This window comes from Chrysemys picta, chromosome 11 (genome assembly GCF_011386835.1).
Source record: "Chrysemys picta bellii isolate R12L10 chromosome 11, ASM1138683v2, whole genome shotgun sequence".
In the NCBI taxonomy this organism is placed as follows: Eukaryota; Metazoa; Chordata; order Testudines; family Emydidae; genus Chrysemys; species Chrysemys picta.
In genome coordinates this window covers 37,831,879-37,848,595 of record NC_088801.1, presented here as the reverse complement: position 1 = coordinate 37,848,595, position 16,717 = coordinate 37,831,879, and the positions used below count along the sequence as shown (strand labels likewise).

The 16,717-nt window shown below is 43.3% G+C and overlaps 1 protein-coding gene across 4 annotated transcripts in view; it reads left to right on the top strand.

Moving 5' to 3' along the window:
• The window catches only part of LRP2 (LDL receptor related protein 2), a 176,802-nt gene that overhangs the window by 30,736 nt on the left and 129,349 nt on the right, over positions 1-16,717 (top strand). For all 4 annotated transcript variants that reach the window (XM_065561806.1, XM_024114865.3, XM_065561805.1 and 1 more), the window contains exons 5-9: positions 7,578-7,688; positions 7,820-7,933; positions 9,141-9,257; positions 10,537-10,680; positions 13,317-13,436. In XM_065561806.1, the coding sequence (XP_065417878.1) occupies positions 7,578-7,688; positions 7,820-7,933; positions 9,141-9,257; positions 10,537-10,680; positions 13,317-13,436 (606 nt within the window). The remainder of the gene's footprint in view (positions 1-7,577; positions 7,689-7,819; positions 7,934-9,140; positions 9,258-10,536; positions 10,681-13,316; positions 13,437-16,717) is intronic.

The following is a 16,717-nucleotide window of genomic DNA, read 5'->3' as shown; positions in this document are numbered from 1 at the left end:
TCACAATTTATTGAGGAGACATCAAAGTTCATTTGAAATTGCTGCCATTTTCCCTCAGAGTGTAAAGAGTATGTAAACATTTAGTGGACAGGTCTCTTACCGCAGAACTTTGTATAGTGTTATGCCAGTTAATTATTTTTGGAAGCAGATTTAAACTGTAAAGAAGATAAATACTCAGTTTGTTTCTGAACGAGTTGCAATATTTAAGAGACCAGTCAAATGCAAAATGCCACCAATATTAAGTAACTGAGCAATTAAACCTGTAGTAAAATGCAACATGGAGATTCAAAGCCACAGTCCATTGTCCTTGCTGTTAATCCCATTAGCAGTAAAAGGCTAAGATAAACAACAGAAAAATGTTTCAGGAGCAGGCCATTTAATTAGTGTATTGAAACTGTTTCTATTTCATAAAAATAATAAGGTTTCTTATCTCGTTAAATAAATGCATCACTTTGCTTGTCTGTTTTATAGAAAACGGCTAACTCTTTGTTCAGTTTTAAAATACTTATTGTTAACACTTAAAAATGCAGAATGAAAATGTAAACCTTCTGCAAGAATGATTTGATCACAAATGGTGTTTTAACCATAAATAGCTAAGGTCTGTGTGATACTGAGCTGTCTTCCAATTTTGGTAAAGTGTAGTATTCCCCCACCCCTCCTGCCAACCTCTCAATTTAAAAATGGAAAAACCTATACCTGGGATCGGGGAGAGAGCACCTGGCATCTCTGTGTTCTACTCTGCAGTGACTGCTGTGGCCAAGAAAAGGGGTAGTTACATGAATCCAACCTTGTCAGCCAGGCAGGTCACTGTAGTGTGGGGCTATGAGGGAAGAAGGGAAATCCTCCCAGAAGGACATGTTCATTGAGGTTGATGATCTGACCACAGGCTCAGGAACTCCTGAGGTTTAATCCCAGTTTGGACAATGAGTTCCTAAAATGGGTAAATCACTTAACCTCCCAGCCTTTGCCCCAGTTACCCTATCCTTGAAATGGAGACCATACTGACTACCCCAAGAGGTTTTAATAAGTTATGGTTTGTAAAATGTTTTGAAAATGTCCCTGTAATAAAAGGTGTAGGGTGACCAGATGTCCCGATTTTATAGGGACAGTCCTGATTTTGGGGTCTTTTTCTTATATAGGCTCCTATTACCCCCCACGCCCTGTCCCGATTTTTCATACTTGCTGTCTGATCACCCTAAAAAGGTGTGACATGCAGTGCTTTTAAGAGATTGTTCTTTATTCCCTGGCCACTCTCATAGGACATGGTCAGGGTTACAAGAGGCTACACTCCTCCATCATGTGGCAGAACTCAATGTCTGCTGCTTCCACTGCCTACTGTTACAGCTAATCTGCTAAGTATTATTATTGCTTGGTTATATTTTCCTCACGACTGTCTATCCCTGAGGTCTCAGAGAAAAAATATTAGACGGGAAGCAAAATAGTGTTGTTCTAGCCACTGCTGTAGAATAGCTTTCCAACTGTTTATAAAGGCATAGTGTGTCCTTTGCGTTGCTATGTTTTAAATGCACCAATTAAATAAAATAACAGTGGTGACTGGTGCCCCAAATAGCTTGTGGGGCTGCGGGTAGTATGGTGCCTCCTCTCCCACCTGCCCTCTTCTGATGGTTGATCATATTTTGAAAGTGGAAAACTGGGACAATGTGGTTGGAACCTCACAGAGAAGCGCTTTGGATGGGGATAAGCCAGGCCCTTAATTTTTGTTTTTTACTGAAAAATTCCTGGGTTTTACAAAAGCTAAAATGCTATTTGTTTTTTATTGATTTTTCACATGAATTTTGGACCACTCAAATACATAAACACATAAATGTGTTAAGAAAATCCAATACATTACATTAGGTAGGTGTGTTTATGTTAATAAATTACTGGTAGTCTAAGTGTAAATGTGAGGCTATCTGTTAAAGTAAGGCAACGTTGTGGAAGACACACACACACACACGTATATGTCTATGTACATGTACATGTACATCAGCGCTCAAGTCCTAAAAAAAGAGATGCCAGAACTCCCTGGACTTGGCTCCCTGCTCTGGAAGGAGAAATGACAGGTCAGTAACCTGGGCAACCCAGGTAATCAAACCCGGTTGAAAGTACTCTTACATTTCTCTATTTTAAATTTTTTTCTGTCCGCCTGTCCCCCAACATTAACCAAGATATTTACCCAGAAAAGTGTGAAGTTAGTTTTTTGCACTGATCTTCACCCAGTTTTAAATTTTTGTAATAAACGCTAATAAATTCCTGGAAAGTTTTAAACAAAGTAAAAACAGAAAATAAAGTGTCTTGGGGAACCCCTCTACTGCCTACTTTCCCTCTCCACAGTTCATAATCACCTAGTCTGTTCTGAAACCTCTCACACCCAACAGCCATAGGCTCAGAACAAGCCCAGAGAAACAGTATCGCCAGCTCTTGTGATTTATCACAAATTTCACACATATTTGGTGTTTTTTCCTACAAGCCCCAGCTCCTGGAGTCAGGTGATCTCATAATCTCAGTTTTCATTAAGAAAAAAGTTTCTAGCCTTAATGGTTGGAAAAACCTGGAAAATGTGAACCCTGAAGACCCCACATCCAGCAGTAGAATGTAAAGAACTCCACATTTATTATTTTTCAAAATCTTGTGATTTTTAACTCATGATTTTGGGGGGCCTGGTTTTGAAAGATTGAGGTTGGCCACACTGTAGAACACACACACACAAATGACACACATTAAATTAAAGAAGATGGGGATTAGTACAATAATTGTAAAGTCGATAAGGACCTGGCCAAAAGAGAGAAGGCAATGGGTTGTGCTAAAAGGTGAATGATTGGATTGGAGGGAGGTTACAAGTGCAATTCTGAAAGATTGGACTTGGGACCTATCTGATTAGGCTGCATCGTCAATATAGATGAGGTTCAGAATATTATACAGGAAGATCTGGATGACTTTGTAGACTGAAATGACAGAAATGAAATGAAATTCAATAGTACAAAGTGTAAGATCATACACTTAGGGTCTGATAACAAGAATTTCTGCTACAAACTGGGGGCTCATCAGTTGGAAGCAACAGACGAGGAGAGAGATGTGGGTGAGTTGGTGGATCACAGGATGATGATGAGCCACCAATGTCATCCTAGGATGTATCAGGTGAGGCATTTCCAGTAAAGGTAGAGAAGTGTTAATGCCATTGTATAAGGCAGTGGCAAGACCACATCTGGAATACTCTTTACAGTTCTGGTCACCCATTTTCAAGAAAGATGAATTCAAACTGGAACAGCTGCAGAGGGGAATGGATGTCCTATCTTATGAGGAAAGGCTGGAAGAACTTGGCTTGTTTAGCCCAGCAAAAAGAAGGCTTAGGGGGATATGATTGCTCTCTATACATAGATCAGTGGGTAAACCTTTTAAGCTAAAGGACAATGTTGACACAGGAACAAATAGGCATAAACTGGCCATGAACAAAACCAGGCTGGAAATAAGAAGGTTTCTAACCATCCCTGCCTTAGTAGTACTTATTATAAAAACTAATAAACTGCAAACTGGGCAAAATGCATATTTTAAATGACACCCAAACATCTCTGCTAATGCACCTAATGACATCTTTTTAACTCTTTACATTGACATTCCATGAGGAGAGTGCACAAGACCCGAGTTGAGAGCATGCCCACTGCAGGAGTGATGCTTCCATAGGTTCTCTCTTCTCCAGAGAGATTCCAGTCTGTAGTGGGGGAAAATGGTGCAAACTAATGTGAACTGGTTGTCATTAATTTACAATAGTTTGGTGGTGGGTTTCAGTCCAGGGGAATGGGGCCAGCTTTCATATTTTTCCCTCTTAGACTCGCTTGGGGGTTCTGCAACAACATAGAATATCATTGGAAGGGTTTCTGTGGAGGTGAGATAAAACTACTCCTCCCTTAAAACACTTCCCCCACCTCAGATCTGTGGGTTTTGTCTCCCCTCCAGTTGTAGAAATGGAGCAGGTTGTGGAGTCCACAGCTGGCTGCAGTTATTAATATGCTCTAAAATGTTATTTTGTTGTTTGAAGTTTTGAAAATAAAACACACACAATATTTTTACTTTTTTTTATTGGTGACCGAAATGATCCATTAGTGGTTCTCTAGCTCAAACTAACCTCTTTTTTTCCAAACAGAGATACTGTCAGGTTCCACCAGCTGAGTGATCTGATTGGTGGAATATTCTTATATGCTTAGTAAGGCCTGATCAGCCAGACTTAGCCTTTAAGGCTGTTGGTCCCCAAAAGAACTTTGGCTTCCTGAGCTCCTTAGCTGCAGAGGTACCAAGTGGGAAATGTCTTCTGTGGCATGTCCAGTTAGACATTCTCTGCCAGCACCTTTCCTCATCATCCTGTACCCAGCTAGATCAAAATACACATCAGTCAGTCGCTTGAGACATCTGTCAGCTAGGGAGAGCAATACCACGGCTATGGCCTGAAATAAAAAAAAACAAAACAAATGGCCTCCCACCCTCTCTGGGGAGAGGTGTCAGAGTCCAGTGGGAAACCTGCTACTCTCTATGGCTAGGTCTATACTACCCACCTGAATCGGCGGGTAGAAATCGACCTCTCGGGGATCGATTTATCGCGTCCCGTTGGGACGCGACAATCGATCCCCGAATCGGCGCTCTAACTCCATCAGCGGAGGTGGTAGTAAGCGCCGCCGACAAAAAGCCGCAGAAGTCGATTTTGCCGCCGTCCTCACAACGGGGTAAGTCGGCTGCGATACGTCGAATTCAGCTACGCTATTCACGTAGCTGAATTTGCGTATCTTAAATCGACTCCCCCCTGTAGTGTAGATGTACCCTAAGACTCAGTCTGTATAAAGATGTTTTAGTTAATGTAGCTGTTCTAACAATACAGGCTTTTATATGACAGAATTGCAGTTGATTTTAGTGAACAGGAAGACTGTACCTAACATTTAATGTAAAATAGAGTTTTACTAAGACTAGCCCAGATTTTGGGGTTTGTAGTTTGAAAAAATATCTGCAGTTAGATATTTTAGTTATTAGCCTCTAATTAATACCCCCCAAACTTTGGTAAATAATATATTGTCTGAATATTAAATATTCTAATCTGGGACTAAATTTCCCCCTCTGTTAACTTTAGTTAAAATTACTCCAATTTACATTGGTGTAAATGAGATCAGGATCAGGATAGATTCAATGTAACCTACACTTAGTTCATCTGTTAGAGCTAAAGTTTTCTAGGAGTTCATTCTAAATCAGCAGCGGCTTTCTGTGATCTTGATAAAATTCTTGATTATGAGCAACCCCAACAAATAAAGGGAAGCTAATTTCCAGGCTGGAAAAATCTGCTATTGTAATGAAAAAATTTAAAGGGACAGTTAAAGGAAGGCACAGAATTAGATCTGAGTGATTTGCCAGGCTAATGAGTTGCAAGACAATAGAAAACGTATTCCTCTCCACTATACTGTAACTGTAAAAGACAGTGTTAAAATAAATGGCAAAGATACAGTGATACCAGGTACACATGTACACTCTGGCTTATGGTTGACATGGGATTTATTTTTTTACCATAATCATATTGGTTATAAATTATAAATGCATTAATGAAAACAGTCTTTTGGGGCAAGATCATCATGTCTTGTCTGCAAAGTAGGTCTTGGCACTGGATAGATGACAGGCACCAGGGCTGGGAGAATCTTTCCTCTATGAAGTGGTGCTAGTAGGTATCCGAGGTACCCATACATGCCCCCACCACAGGAACGGGGCTGGTAGACTCTCACAACGGCTAATGACCTGCACTCCTTCTGCCCATTGTGTATTTCCATCCATGGAGCCCAGGTGGTGTGGAAGTTTGCACTGTACTCTGATGTGTGCCCCCATCCATTGCTGTCTCCTCCACTGTACAGCAGAACTGTAGGTTCCACTGCCATGGTGTCCTCCATGTTTCCAGAGACAGAGGAAGCTTTTGGCTCTCAGTGAATAGCATAGTTTGGCTCAAAGTCAGGCCCTAGAAATACAGCCATACACATAAGACTGCAGAATCTATACTATTGGTGAAGCTATATGCCGACTCCCCACAAGCCCAAGCACGTCCCCCATGCAAGGGCCAGGAGTAGCCTGTGTCAGAAGTGGGGCTGCTTGATCAGGGTGTTTGGGCTAAAAGATGTTAACCAAGCCTTCTGACACCAGGCCATGTCCTGCAACTAGTTGACAATGTATTTCAAAAATAAGGGACTGTTTTCTTAGCATGCCTGTCCCACCTCTCCTCCCAATATTATTATCATCATTATAATAATTAATAAGATGTACTCCCTCCATTCATCATGGGTATTTCTTGCTGCTTTTTGCAGCATTCAGCAACTCCCAATCTTGATGTACAGAGATGAAAAAATAAGGAATGTCCCTTGTAATAAGGGACTGTTGTCAGCCCTACCTAGAACGTTCCCTCGGTGGGTCCAACCACAAAGCCTTTTGGAATGTGAACTGTACTGGTTCATGGGAACCAGAAGGACACAGCAGCTATGCTCTGGGGTTCCTCTTCTGGCCACCTCTTTTTCAGTGATGTATACCCACCCCAATCTGCAAGTTGCAAAGGGACTGCAAATGACATTAATTATAATGGGAGTTTAGGGTTCTTGCCACTTTGCAGGAACGGGTCCGCACAGAGATTCAACCTGAATTTGGCCTAGTATGTTTGACATTTGATACACCTATTTTATACTGTAAAATTAAGAACTTTTGTAAATAGAGACAGTTAAAAAATGCATCCAGATGAGTCCATAGATGACTATTTCAAGTTTAAGGAGAAAAGTGGTAACATACAGTATTAGAAAAACTAATTTTGTCACTGTGTTTAGGCACAAATATTTTATCTGTGGAATTTATTGTGTTTTTTGTGAGTTCTGTTTGAGAGAATTAATAATCCATGTTTTAAATTCGGCATATATGAAAATGTGGATGAGAGTGAGAGAACGAGAACTTTGTCCTGTTTATTAATAACGTAAGGACATAAAATGGGAAGAGAAATACAGAGTGAAAACTTAGGGCCACAAAATGAATGATGTTTGATTACTCTTGAGCTCATTTGACTAAATATTCCTTCCAGGTAAAAGTCCCGAGACTCTGAATTTGAGAGCTCATGGAGTTCTAAGCGGCTCTTAATCTTAGTGCAAGTACCTCCATTTCTAGTTAATTTTAAGCATGTTTACTAAGATCAATAACATTTAAAACTAAGATAAGAATAAATAAAATACTTGCTTGCTTTGGTATTATGGCATTTTCCATATTACCCTGGGTTATTTAAATTGTAAACTCCTTGGAGCAAGAACTTGGCCCTGGGAGCAGGGCAGGTTGTCTCATAATCACCTAGTTTCTTGCAAGGTTTTTTGTATGTTTCTGTGAAGCATCTGGTACTGATCACAGCTGGAGACAGGATACTGAACTAGATGCGTCATTGGTCCGTTCCAGTATGGCAATTCCTATGTTCCTTTTTATATTTGTCTGTAAAGCACCATGCATAGTGCAGACTGAATATATAACAATATAATTATAAGGAGATACTGTATATTCTAATACTTATGGCTAATGTGTTTTTTTTCTTGTAGGTTACCCAACATGTGAACAGTTATCTTGTGCAAATGGAGCATGTTTTAATGCAAGCCAGCGTTGTGATGGTAAAGTAGATTGCAGGGATGCCTCTGATGAAGCTAATTGCAGTAAGTGCCACATTTAGCATAACCCAAACATTTATAGTACTATGTATCCTCTTTGTAAGAGAAATACTGGACTTTGTTTACTACATTTGAATATGTTTTTTTCTTTTCTCCATTCAAATGATATCGTTCAGCTCATGGATGTGCCAGTACCCAGTTTCAATGTGCTAATGGAGAATGCATCCCCCGAGCCTTTATCTGTGACCACGATGACGACTGTGGAGACAGGAGCGATGAAAACTCTTGCAGTACGGTGGTTTTATTTGGCTTATTTGCCTGTTTTCTTAAGAGCTGGTTTTCTTTGAAATTGCAGCAGTTAGCACAAAGCAGGAGCAATGCTCTGTTATGTAGCAGACAGAATCGAAAAGTTCTTTCAATATATATATCTATATATTTGCTGAGTGATGGACGTTAACAATGCTTCAAAAGGAATTTGCCATGAAATAGGAGTGTGTGGTGTACTGTATGTACTGGAGTTGGTGAGAATTTGCTTCCTGATAAATGGCCTCATGCCTTGATTTTCTGTATCTGAGCATGAGCCAAAGGTAACTCTTCTTGCTTCCTCTGTCCCAGCTACCCAGAGTGTGCTGCTGTGTATTTTTAAAATTTGTTTGGACCTTTTTGCATTTGTATTATCACATACTGGCTGGACTTTTTAGAATTATTCCCAGTGACCATTATTGATGAACTTCATATCTCCATTACATATTTAGGTTAACATTTTGATTGAAGGTTTTATTGTAGGAAGTCTCTTGCTTATTCTTTTCTTTCGTGGGCTGGGTAATATGTCTTCTTTTGTGCATCAAACCCACAAAACTGCCACTTGGCTTCCTTGTGGGCTCTTCAAATGACCCCATGGATTCTGAGGCCTACATTGTAGGAGAGCAACAAAGACTTCAGCTTTAGGTTCATGAAAGGCCACATTTTCCTATTTAGTATATTCCCCACACCAAAGACCATTTATTCCCAGCATGCCTCCCCTTCAAGAGCATTCTTCATCTGCCCCTATGATACCAACATTTTTATGCCCTTATATAATGGAAAGGAATGATGTTCTCTACTGTGTCTGCTTATTCTCCCTCTGAGAACCCAGGGTGCAATTCTCTTTATTTTGCGAGTTTGTGAATGTCACTTCTGCACTGTGCCCAACAGTCAAGAACTTTGGGAACGAGGTGCAATCCAGCCCAGTTGAGTGAACCACTGGGGCAGCTCTAGCCCTTATACGGTTGCTTTTCAATTTCTTCAAGGAGCAAATTAAAATAATCTAAAAATAATCGTTCAGAAAGTTCCTACCTAAAACCGGGGGCAAAAGTACAAAAGTTACCAACTGTGCAAAAACTTGAGCTGGGTTTACTCTTCAGGAATGGTTCTAAATGACTGGTCTCCCCATTTATCTGAGAGTTGTACATGTTTGTCCCCTGGCGCAGTTCAGTTTTCTCTTGTTCCTTCCCTCAGCTTATGCAACTTGCAGAGGCAATTTCTTCACTTGTCCGAGTGGCCGCTGTATTCATCAGAGCTGGGTTTGTGATGGAGATGATGACTGTGAAGATAACGAAGATGAAAGTGGATGTGGTAAAAACAGAAGCAAACTTATTTTAATGATGCAGTTTACAAAGAAAAACCTTGCTAACCTGACTGCTAAAACGTCTTAACATAAGAATGTTTTATATCAGAATTTTTAAAGATCCATGGACATTCCTGGAAAACTTTAATTGTTTTTATATATACAGTTCTACTAATATAGTATATATTTTTTAATACTTTGGGTTTCCTTATTTTGTATTGCTAAGGTGGTGAGTATAAAGCAGGGTATGTTAAGAATTCATCTGCTTATTCCCTATAGCCCTGATCTTGCACCACTGAAATCAATGGAACCTTTGCCATTGATTTTCATGGGAGCAGGGTATGTCCTCACGTGAAGCCAGAATTCTCAGTTTGTGATAGAATGTCCATTTCCACAGTAACTAATTGTGATGTTACAAGTACAGGATTATGATTTCTGGTGGGTTGAGTACAGGAACAGATGAACTGCTGAAAGGAAAATCCTATTTTTGTGTAAATATTCTGAGTAACATTTTTGTTATTAATGATATGATATTCAAAATAACCATCTCTATCTTTAATGAAGATCTTCCATACATCAAATCACCCTTTTCAGAGGAATTTGTAGTAAATCTGAATATACCAGTTAATGAGAAATGAGTGTATAGGCATTAGGACTGGTGAAGAGTTTTCTGCTGAAATTGTTTTTCTGTGGAAAACTGGGTTTTTGGCTGAACAATTTGCAGTGTGGAAAGTGCCTGCTGTCCCAGGAAATTTTTGATTTTTCATCAAAAAACTGTTGCTTGAAAACCAAAATATACTGGCTAAAAACAGAATTTTCTTACAAAAAATTCAGTTTTCAAATTTCTTGTGAAAAATTGAAATTTTCTGTGGGAAAATTTAAACCAATTTTTTTTTTCTGCTGAAATTTTCTGTGCTTACCCTTCTCCCCCTGCCATTTTTAGACCAGCTCTAACAGGCATATTTCAAAAGAACAAAACCATTGTTCAATTTTTAGTACACCAGTCAAGCCAAAGCTAAATAGTAATAGGTATCTGAATAATGGGGAAAAATGGAAAGGGTTCACCTGACTGCATGAGTATTTTCCGCAGTGTAATTTGAAGACAAATGAAAGAACATGGTGACATACTATTTCTTTTATGGGCTGTCACAGCTACATGCAACAATCAGAAGCTGAATGAAAAATAACTGAAGATGCTTATTCCCCAGGAGGCTGTTAGCAAAGCAGCTCCAAGTAGTACTTGAAGCATGTTCCTCAATTATTCTGTGTTGCTTCTCTTTTCCTTAGAAAGTGGTCGCCATGAGTGCTACCCAGGAGAATGGGCCTGTCCTGTGTCAGGACACTGCATTCCAGTTGGTAAAGTGTGTGATGGGACTGCAGACTGCCCTGCCGGAGAAGACGAAACTAACATAACTGCAGGCAGACACTGCAGTGAGTATTAGAATTAGCAGGATGCATGGAATAGCAGAAAACAACCTTGATGTCTCTTTTGTGTCTCTGGGGTTTTCTAAACAGCACTGAGAATTTGTAGGCGTGTTATTTTTATTAGCACTGAGTGGACATACTGAAAAGTATTTTCTGCCATGCATGTACAGTTCTGTTGACCTCTTGTGTGGAAGGTTTGATAGATAAACATTTCTGATTGTTTTTTTTCAATATTTATTTGAAGAGTCAAGGGCTGAGCTCTTGTGGGCCGTTGTTTCTCTTCATCCAAAATATTTTTGTTTTCCCTTTCCACATTAAGCAGGAAAGAGTAATACCTAGTTAGAGCACAGGACTGCATGACTGTGTAATCTTGGTCTGGGCAAGTCACTGAGGTCAGAATTTTCAAAATAGTCCATTGATCTTGGGTACCTGTGTTTTAGTGCTCAGCCTGAGAAACTCAGGGCCTGGCTTTCAGAAATGATGAACACAGAGAGGTCCCATCAACTTCAGTTGGACTTGTGGGTGCTCAGTAGAGTTGCCAGGTGTCTGATTTTTGACCGGAACACCTGGTCAAAAAGGGACCCTGTAGGCTCCGGTCAGCATGGCTGACTAGGCCGTTAAAAGTCCGGTTGGCGGCGCAGCTGGGCTGTCAGACTCTCTGCCTGGCTCTGCGGGGCTCCCGGGAAGCGGCCAACATGTCCCTCCAACTCGGGGGTGGCCGTGGGGGCTCTGTGCACTGCCCCCACCCCGAGTGCCGGCTCCGCAACTCCAATTGGCTGGGAACTGTGGCCAATAGGAGTTGCAGGGGCAGTGCGCAGAGCCCCCTCGCCACCCCTTGGCCTAGGAGCCAGAGGGATATGACATTGCTTCCTGGGAGCCGCTTGAGGAAAGCGCCTCCCAGAGCCCGCACTCCGAACTCCCTCTCACGCCCCAACCCCCTGCCTCAGCTTGGAACCCTCCCGGAGCCTGTACCCCGCATCTCCCCCCACTGTACCCCAATCTCCTGTCCCAGCCTGGAGCCCCCTCTTGCACTCTGAACCCCTCAGCGCTAGCCTGGAGCTTCCTCCTGTACCCCAAACCCCTCATCCCCAGACCCACCCCAGAGCCTGCACCCCCAGCCAGAGCCCTCACCCCCTCCCGCACCCCAATCTCCTGTCCCAGCCCTTTGAAAATGAGTGAGTAAGCAAGGGTATGGGAGAGTGAGCGACTGTGGGGGGGGGGGGAATGGATTGAGAGGGGGTGGGGCCTCAGAGAAGTGTCAGGGTAGGGGGCGGGGCAAGGGTGTTCAGTTTTCTGCAATTAGAAAGTTGTCAACCCTAGTGCTCAGTGCCTCTGAAAATCGAGCTGTGGTGTTTTAAATTAGGCATTCATAATTATGGGAAAGGTAAAGAAAATACACTTCTCCCATTTAAATCACAGTTTTTGCAATAAGGTTGCAGCAAAATGACAAGAGTTTAAGGCTATGCCGCTGTAAGGTCTCCAGTGTAGCTTCTCTTTGCTGGCAGGAGAGAGCTCTCCTGCTGGCATAATTAAACCACCCCAGGGAGCAGAGGTAGCCTCTCCTGCTGACGTAGTGCTGTCCACACCAACACTTTTGCCAGTGAAACTTATGTTGGTCAGGGGGGTGTTTTTTCACATCCCTGACTAATAAAAGTGGTAGTGTAGACAAAGCCGAAATCTTGTCCTGGGGAAGTGTCTCTGACCTCTGCTAAGTGATGTGATTGTAACATCAGAGAGCGGAGCTGCTCACAGTGTAGCTTCGGAGGGAAAAGGGGAGAAAGAAGTAAGACAAGGGAACTGAAGGAGGAAGAGAGTGACCTCTCTGATATCACAATATCACCACTCAGCAACGAGCTGCTTGTAGGACAGAGGGAAAGGCAGCAGCAGTGAAGAATTGGAGAGGTAGAGGAAAAAGAAGCCAGCACATTATTTCATGAGTGCAGCCTAACTCTCATATTGCACTGGTTAATGAACTGAATAGAAGAAACGCTTTCCTGACCACCCAACTATTAATAAAATTAGTGATTGTTGTGCTCTATAAAAGAGAGAGGTCTGTATATATGTAAATAGTGAGGGCTAATAGTGTTGCAAGTCGGTGGCGCTCAAGGATATGCAGCAAGCTGCTGAGTTTTGTAGGACCCATAAAGCTTGCAGTTATGCACTGTAAATGGCTGCCTCAGTGCAGCGATTTATATGGAGCTCTTACTACTTGATTGTTTTCATGTAAGACTGAATTTCATCCTTTCACTGCTTCCTGAAAACTCAAATCCTCAAAGACTTCTCTAAATCTTAGCCTTCCTGCCTCACTATCCTGCTAAATTAGATGTGTGTGCCTGCATGCACACAAACACACCTGGTATTGTGGAACAAACAAGATGTGTGTTTAGCTTCACCATTGACTTTTTCATTTTTATACTGTCTAGTTAGAGCCTGAGCCTGCTGCCAGAGCTGCCCATATTTGTTTTCGCATGGGAGTGTGGTTCTTTGCTTATGGACCAGTTTCAGGATGTGTTCTGCAAATTGTAAGCTCTTCACAACAGGCACCTTGGCTTCGTAACTGTCTGTAAAGCACCAGGCAGTCGGCTGCTGTACAGATGACACTACTATTGGGCCTTCCTGAAGTGACTTCATTTTATTTTTAGACATATCCCACTGTGCTGCCTTGAGCTGCCAGTATCGCTGCCATTCTTCACCATCTGGAGGGACTTGCTATTGCCCTGCGGGATATGTAATCAGCAGCAATGACAGTCGCACCTGCGTTGGTAAGTGAACAGTAGAGATGCAGATATATAAGTCTGGACTTTTCTCACAGGGGTCCTGGAGATTATGGATTCCACAAATTTGAAAAAGAATCTATGCTTATTGGATACGTATGTGTGGGTGGACACATTGGCAAGCAGGTAAATCTTGAGAGTCATAAAGTTAAACCTCAAGCTGAATGGAAAAATAGCAAGAGAGCAAAAGCTCAGCAGCATAAAGCCCCTGTGGGGACAGAGGAACAGGTCAGTGAGCGGTCATGAGGCCTTCACTTCCCAGCTAAGGAAAGACCAGTCTTTTAATACTTGGAGAGGTTGTTTGTGGTTAGAAAGGCTGACTCTAGTATGGCAACTTTATATTCAAAGCTGATGAAACAGCCCTTTTACTGTTCTTGAGAGATTGATCCTGCATGCTGGGGTGTATGGCTACAGACTTGGGAAATCAGAAGTTACTCAACATTTGATCTATAATTCAAAACTGACCTTATGTGAAAATGCAGATTGTTGTGGGTAAGGTAAAATGAGTATGGTACATTACTTTGCCACTCTGGAAGTCTGTATCTCCTATTATGCACACATCACATAGCCTTGCATATAAAGTAAAAAAAGTTTCAAGGTGTTGTTTGGCTTATATGCAAGTCATTGGGAAGAAGGGAATCACTGAAGTAGGTATCCAAGGAAGTAGATCCCCATGTAGCTGCTTGATTCTGTGTTAAAGCAAATGCATGTGCAGGGAGCTCTCTTCTTTAACTCTGATTCAGGAGCAAGTTGGAAAACCTACTCTCTGACCTAGTGTAAAGCCAGTCACTCTTCTCTTAATCCCATTGATTGGCCTATAAAACAAACTCTCCACATTTGCTAGGAGATTGTGACAGGATGTCAGGTGATATTCATCGTGTGAGATACAGGCTTGCATGGAAGAGATGGGCCATAGTCATTTTACTCAAAATCTAGCAAGGGATCAATGACTCCTCTCTTCCTCCCGCTGACTCTCATGTAAAAAGGGAAGTCCCTTGCTCAACTCCTGATTCAATACATAGAAGGTGGGGGCCAGCTGACATGTGAATCATTTCCTCTGCTTAGTATTGAGATAAGAAGTGAAGGGATTGGCTTATACCTGGGTTGGCTTATTAGCTGTTATGTTCAGTAGGTTATTCTTTCACTTTTTAGTTTAAATTTAGTTTTACTGGTCGTATGCCTGAGGAATTTAGTGGGAAGTGGTTTTAGTGGAAAGTATTAATTTCCCAAACTCATAATCTTTTCATTTTTCCCTCTTCTCTGCTCCTGGTAGGGTTGCCAACCCTCCCGGTTTCGCTGGGAGTCTCCCGGAATCAGGCTCTATGTCCCAGAGGCTACTGAAGCCAAACCGGGAGATTTTAGGCGATAGAAGTCTGGTAGCGCAGTGCGGCTAAGGCAGGCTCCCTGCCTGCCCTGGTCCCATGCTGCTCCCAAAAGCAGCTGGCATGTCCCTGGGAGGGGTGGGGGCAGGGGGTCTTTGCATGCCACCCGCACCCCAAGCGCCAACTCCGCAGCTCCCATTGGCCGGGAACTGAGGCCAATGGGAGCTGCGGGGGTGGTGCCTGCAGGCGGGGGAGCACGCAGAGCCCCCTAGCCCGTCCCCCCACCCAGGGACATGCCGGCCACTTCTGGGAGCGGTGCGGGGCCAGGGCAGGCAGGGAGCCTGCCTTATCCCCACCGCGCTGCCGACTGGGAGCCACCTGAGGTAAGCGCTGCCTGGCTGGAGCCTGCACCCCTCATCCCCTCCTAACCCCCTGCCCCAGCCTTGAGCCCTCTCCTGCACCCTAACTCCCTCCCAAAGCCTGCACCCCACATCTGCTCCTGTACCCCAGCCCCCTGGAGCCCTGAGTCCTCTTCTGCACCCAAACTCCCTCTGAGAGCCTGCCCCTCACCCCCTCCCGCACCCCAACCCCCAGCCCCAGCCTGGAGCCCCCTCCTGCACCCAAATTCCCTCCCAGAGCCTTCACCCATCACCCCCTCCCACGACCCAATCCCCACCCCAGCTCTGAGCTCCCTCCTGGAGCCTGTGCCCCCTCCCACATCCCAACCTCCTGCCCCAGCCCTGAGCTTCCTCCAGCACCCACACTCCCTCCCAGAGCTTGCACACCCCACACCTCCTGCACCCAACCCTCTGCCCCAGACTCAGCCCAGGACCCCTCCCACACTCTGAACCTCTCGGCCCCAGCCCAGAGCCCGCACCCCCTCCCGCTCCCCAACCCCTTGCCCCAGCCAGGTGAAAGTGAGTGAGGGTGGGCCGCACCCCCTCCCACTCCCCAACCCCTTGCCCCAGCCAGGTGAAAGTGAGTGAGGGTGGGGGAGAGTTAGTGATGGAAGGGGGGGGATGGAGTGAGTGGGCCGGGGCCTCAGAGAAGGGGTGCGGCAGGGGGCATGGCAAGGGTGTTCGGGTTTGTGTGATTAGACAGTTGGCAACCCTACCTCCTGGCTGTTTCTTCTTCACTGTGCTGTGGAGCTTTATAGCATATGCCGAAGCCCTGAAACACCACAACTGAGAGCAACATCTATTAATTACCAAAAAATGCCACTTGGAAAATATTTCATTCCCATTTTGTTTCAACAAATGCTTAAAATTCGAAATTCTACTAACAAGGCAGTTATCTCACCTTTCTCTCTGGGTTTACTTACCTTTCTGCCTTCCCCAGCTAGCAACAGAATGTCGTCCAATTTCAATTGTTCTTGCAGCTTTTGAAGTGGAGGAGTTTAAGATTTTAATGCCAAAGCCATGGTCAGATTAGTGCCAATAATCTGCTTGCTGCTCTTGTTGTAAATGACAACTTAAATGTATGGGACCAAGTTGCTTATGCCGGGGTCAGAGACCAGTAGAGGTAAAGGGCTCTACGTTATTTTAAAAAGTCACAAAGAAAAACCCTTAGATGTTTCTCTATTCTAGAAATAAAAAAAAAGATCCAGGGCAATTCCACAGATGATCAAACAATTTTTTAGATCTTGTTATCAGGAAAATCTACTCTTGTTTTTAAAATTCCTTAGCTTTATCCGTCCTGCTTTGACATGAGGGTAGGACATAGGGTAGATCTCTGCCTGTGACACTTCTTGCCATTTGTTAGGTAGGTGGGACACTTCACTTTACTTGCACCAGGGGATTTGTGGATCTACTGCCCTTCCTTTTTGGTCAATCTCCAAGATACCCAGATCTCTCTCTTTCAGTTGCTAGGTCCTTTCCCTCTTTGTTAACAGATGAAGAAAGCTTCCAATAGAAATTCTACAGCAACCTCCAGAGCAGAGCTGTGTGA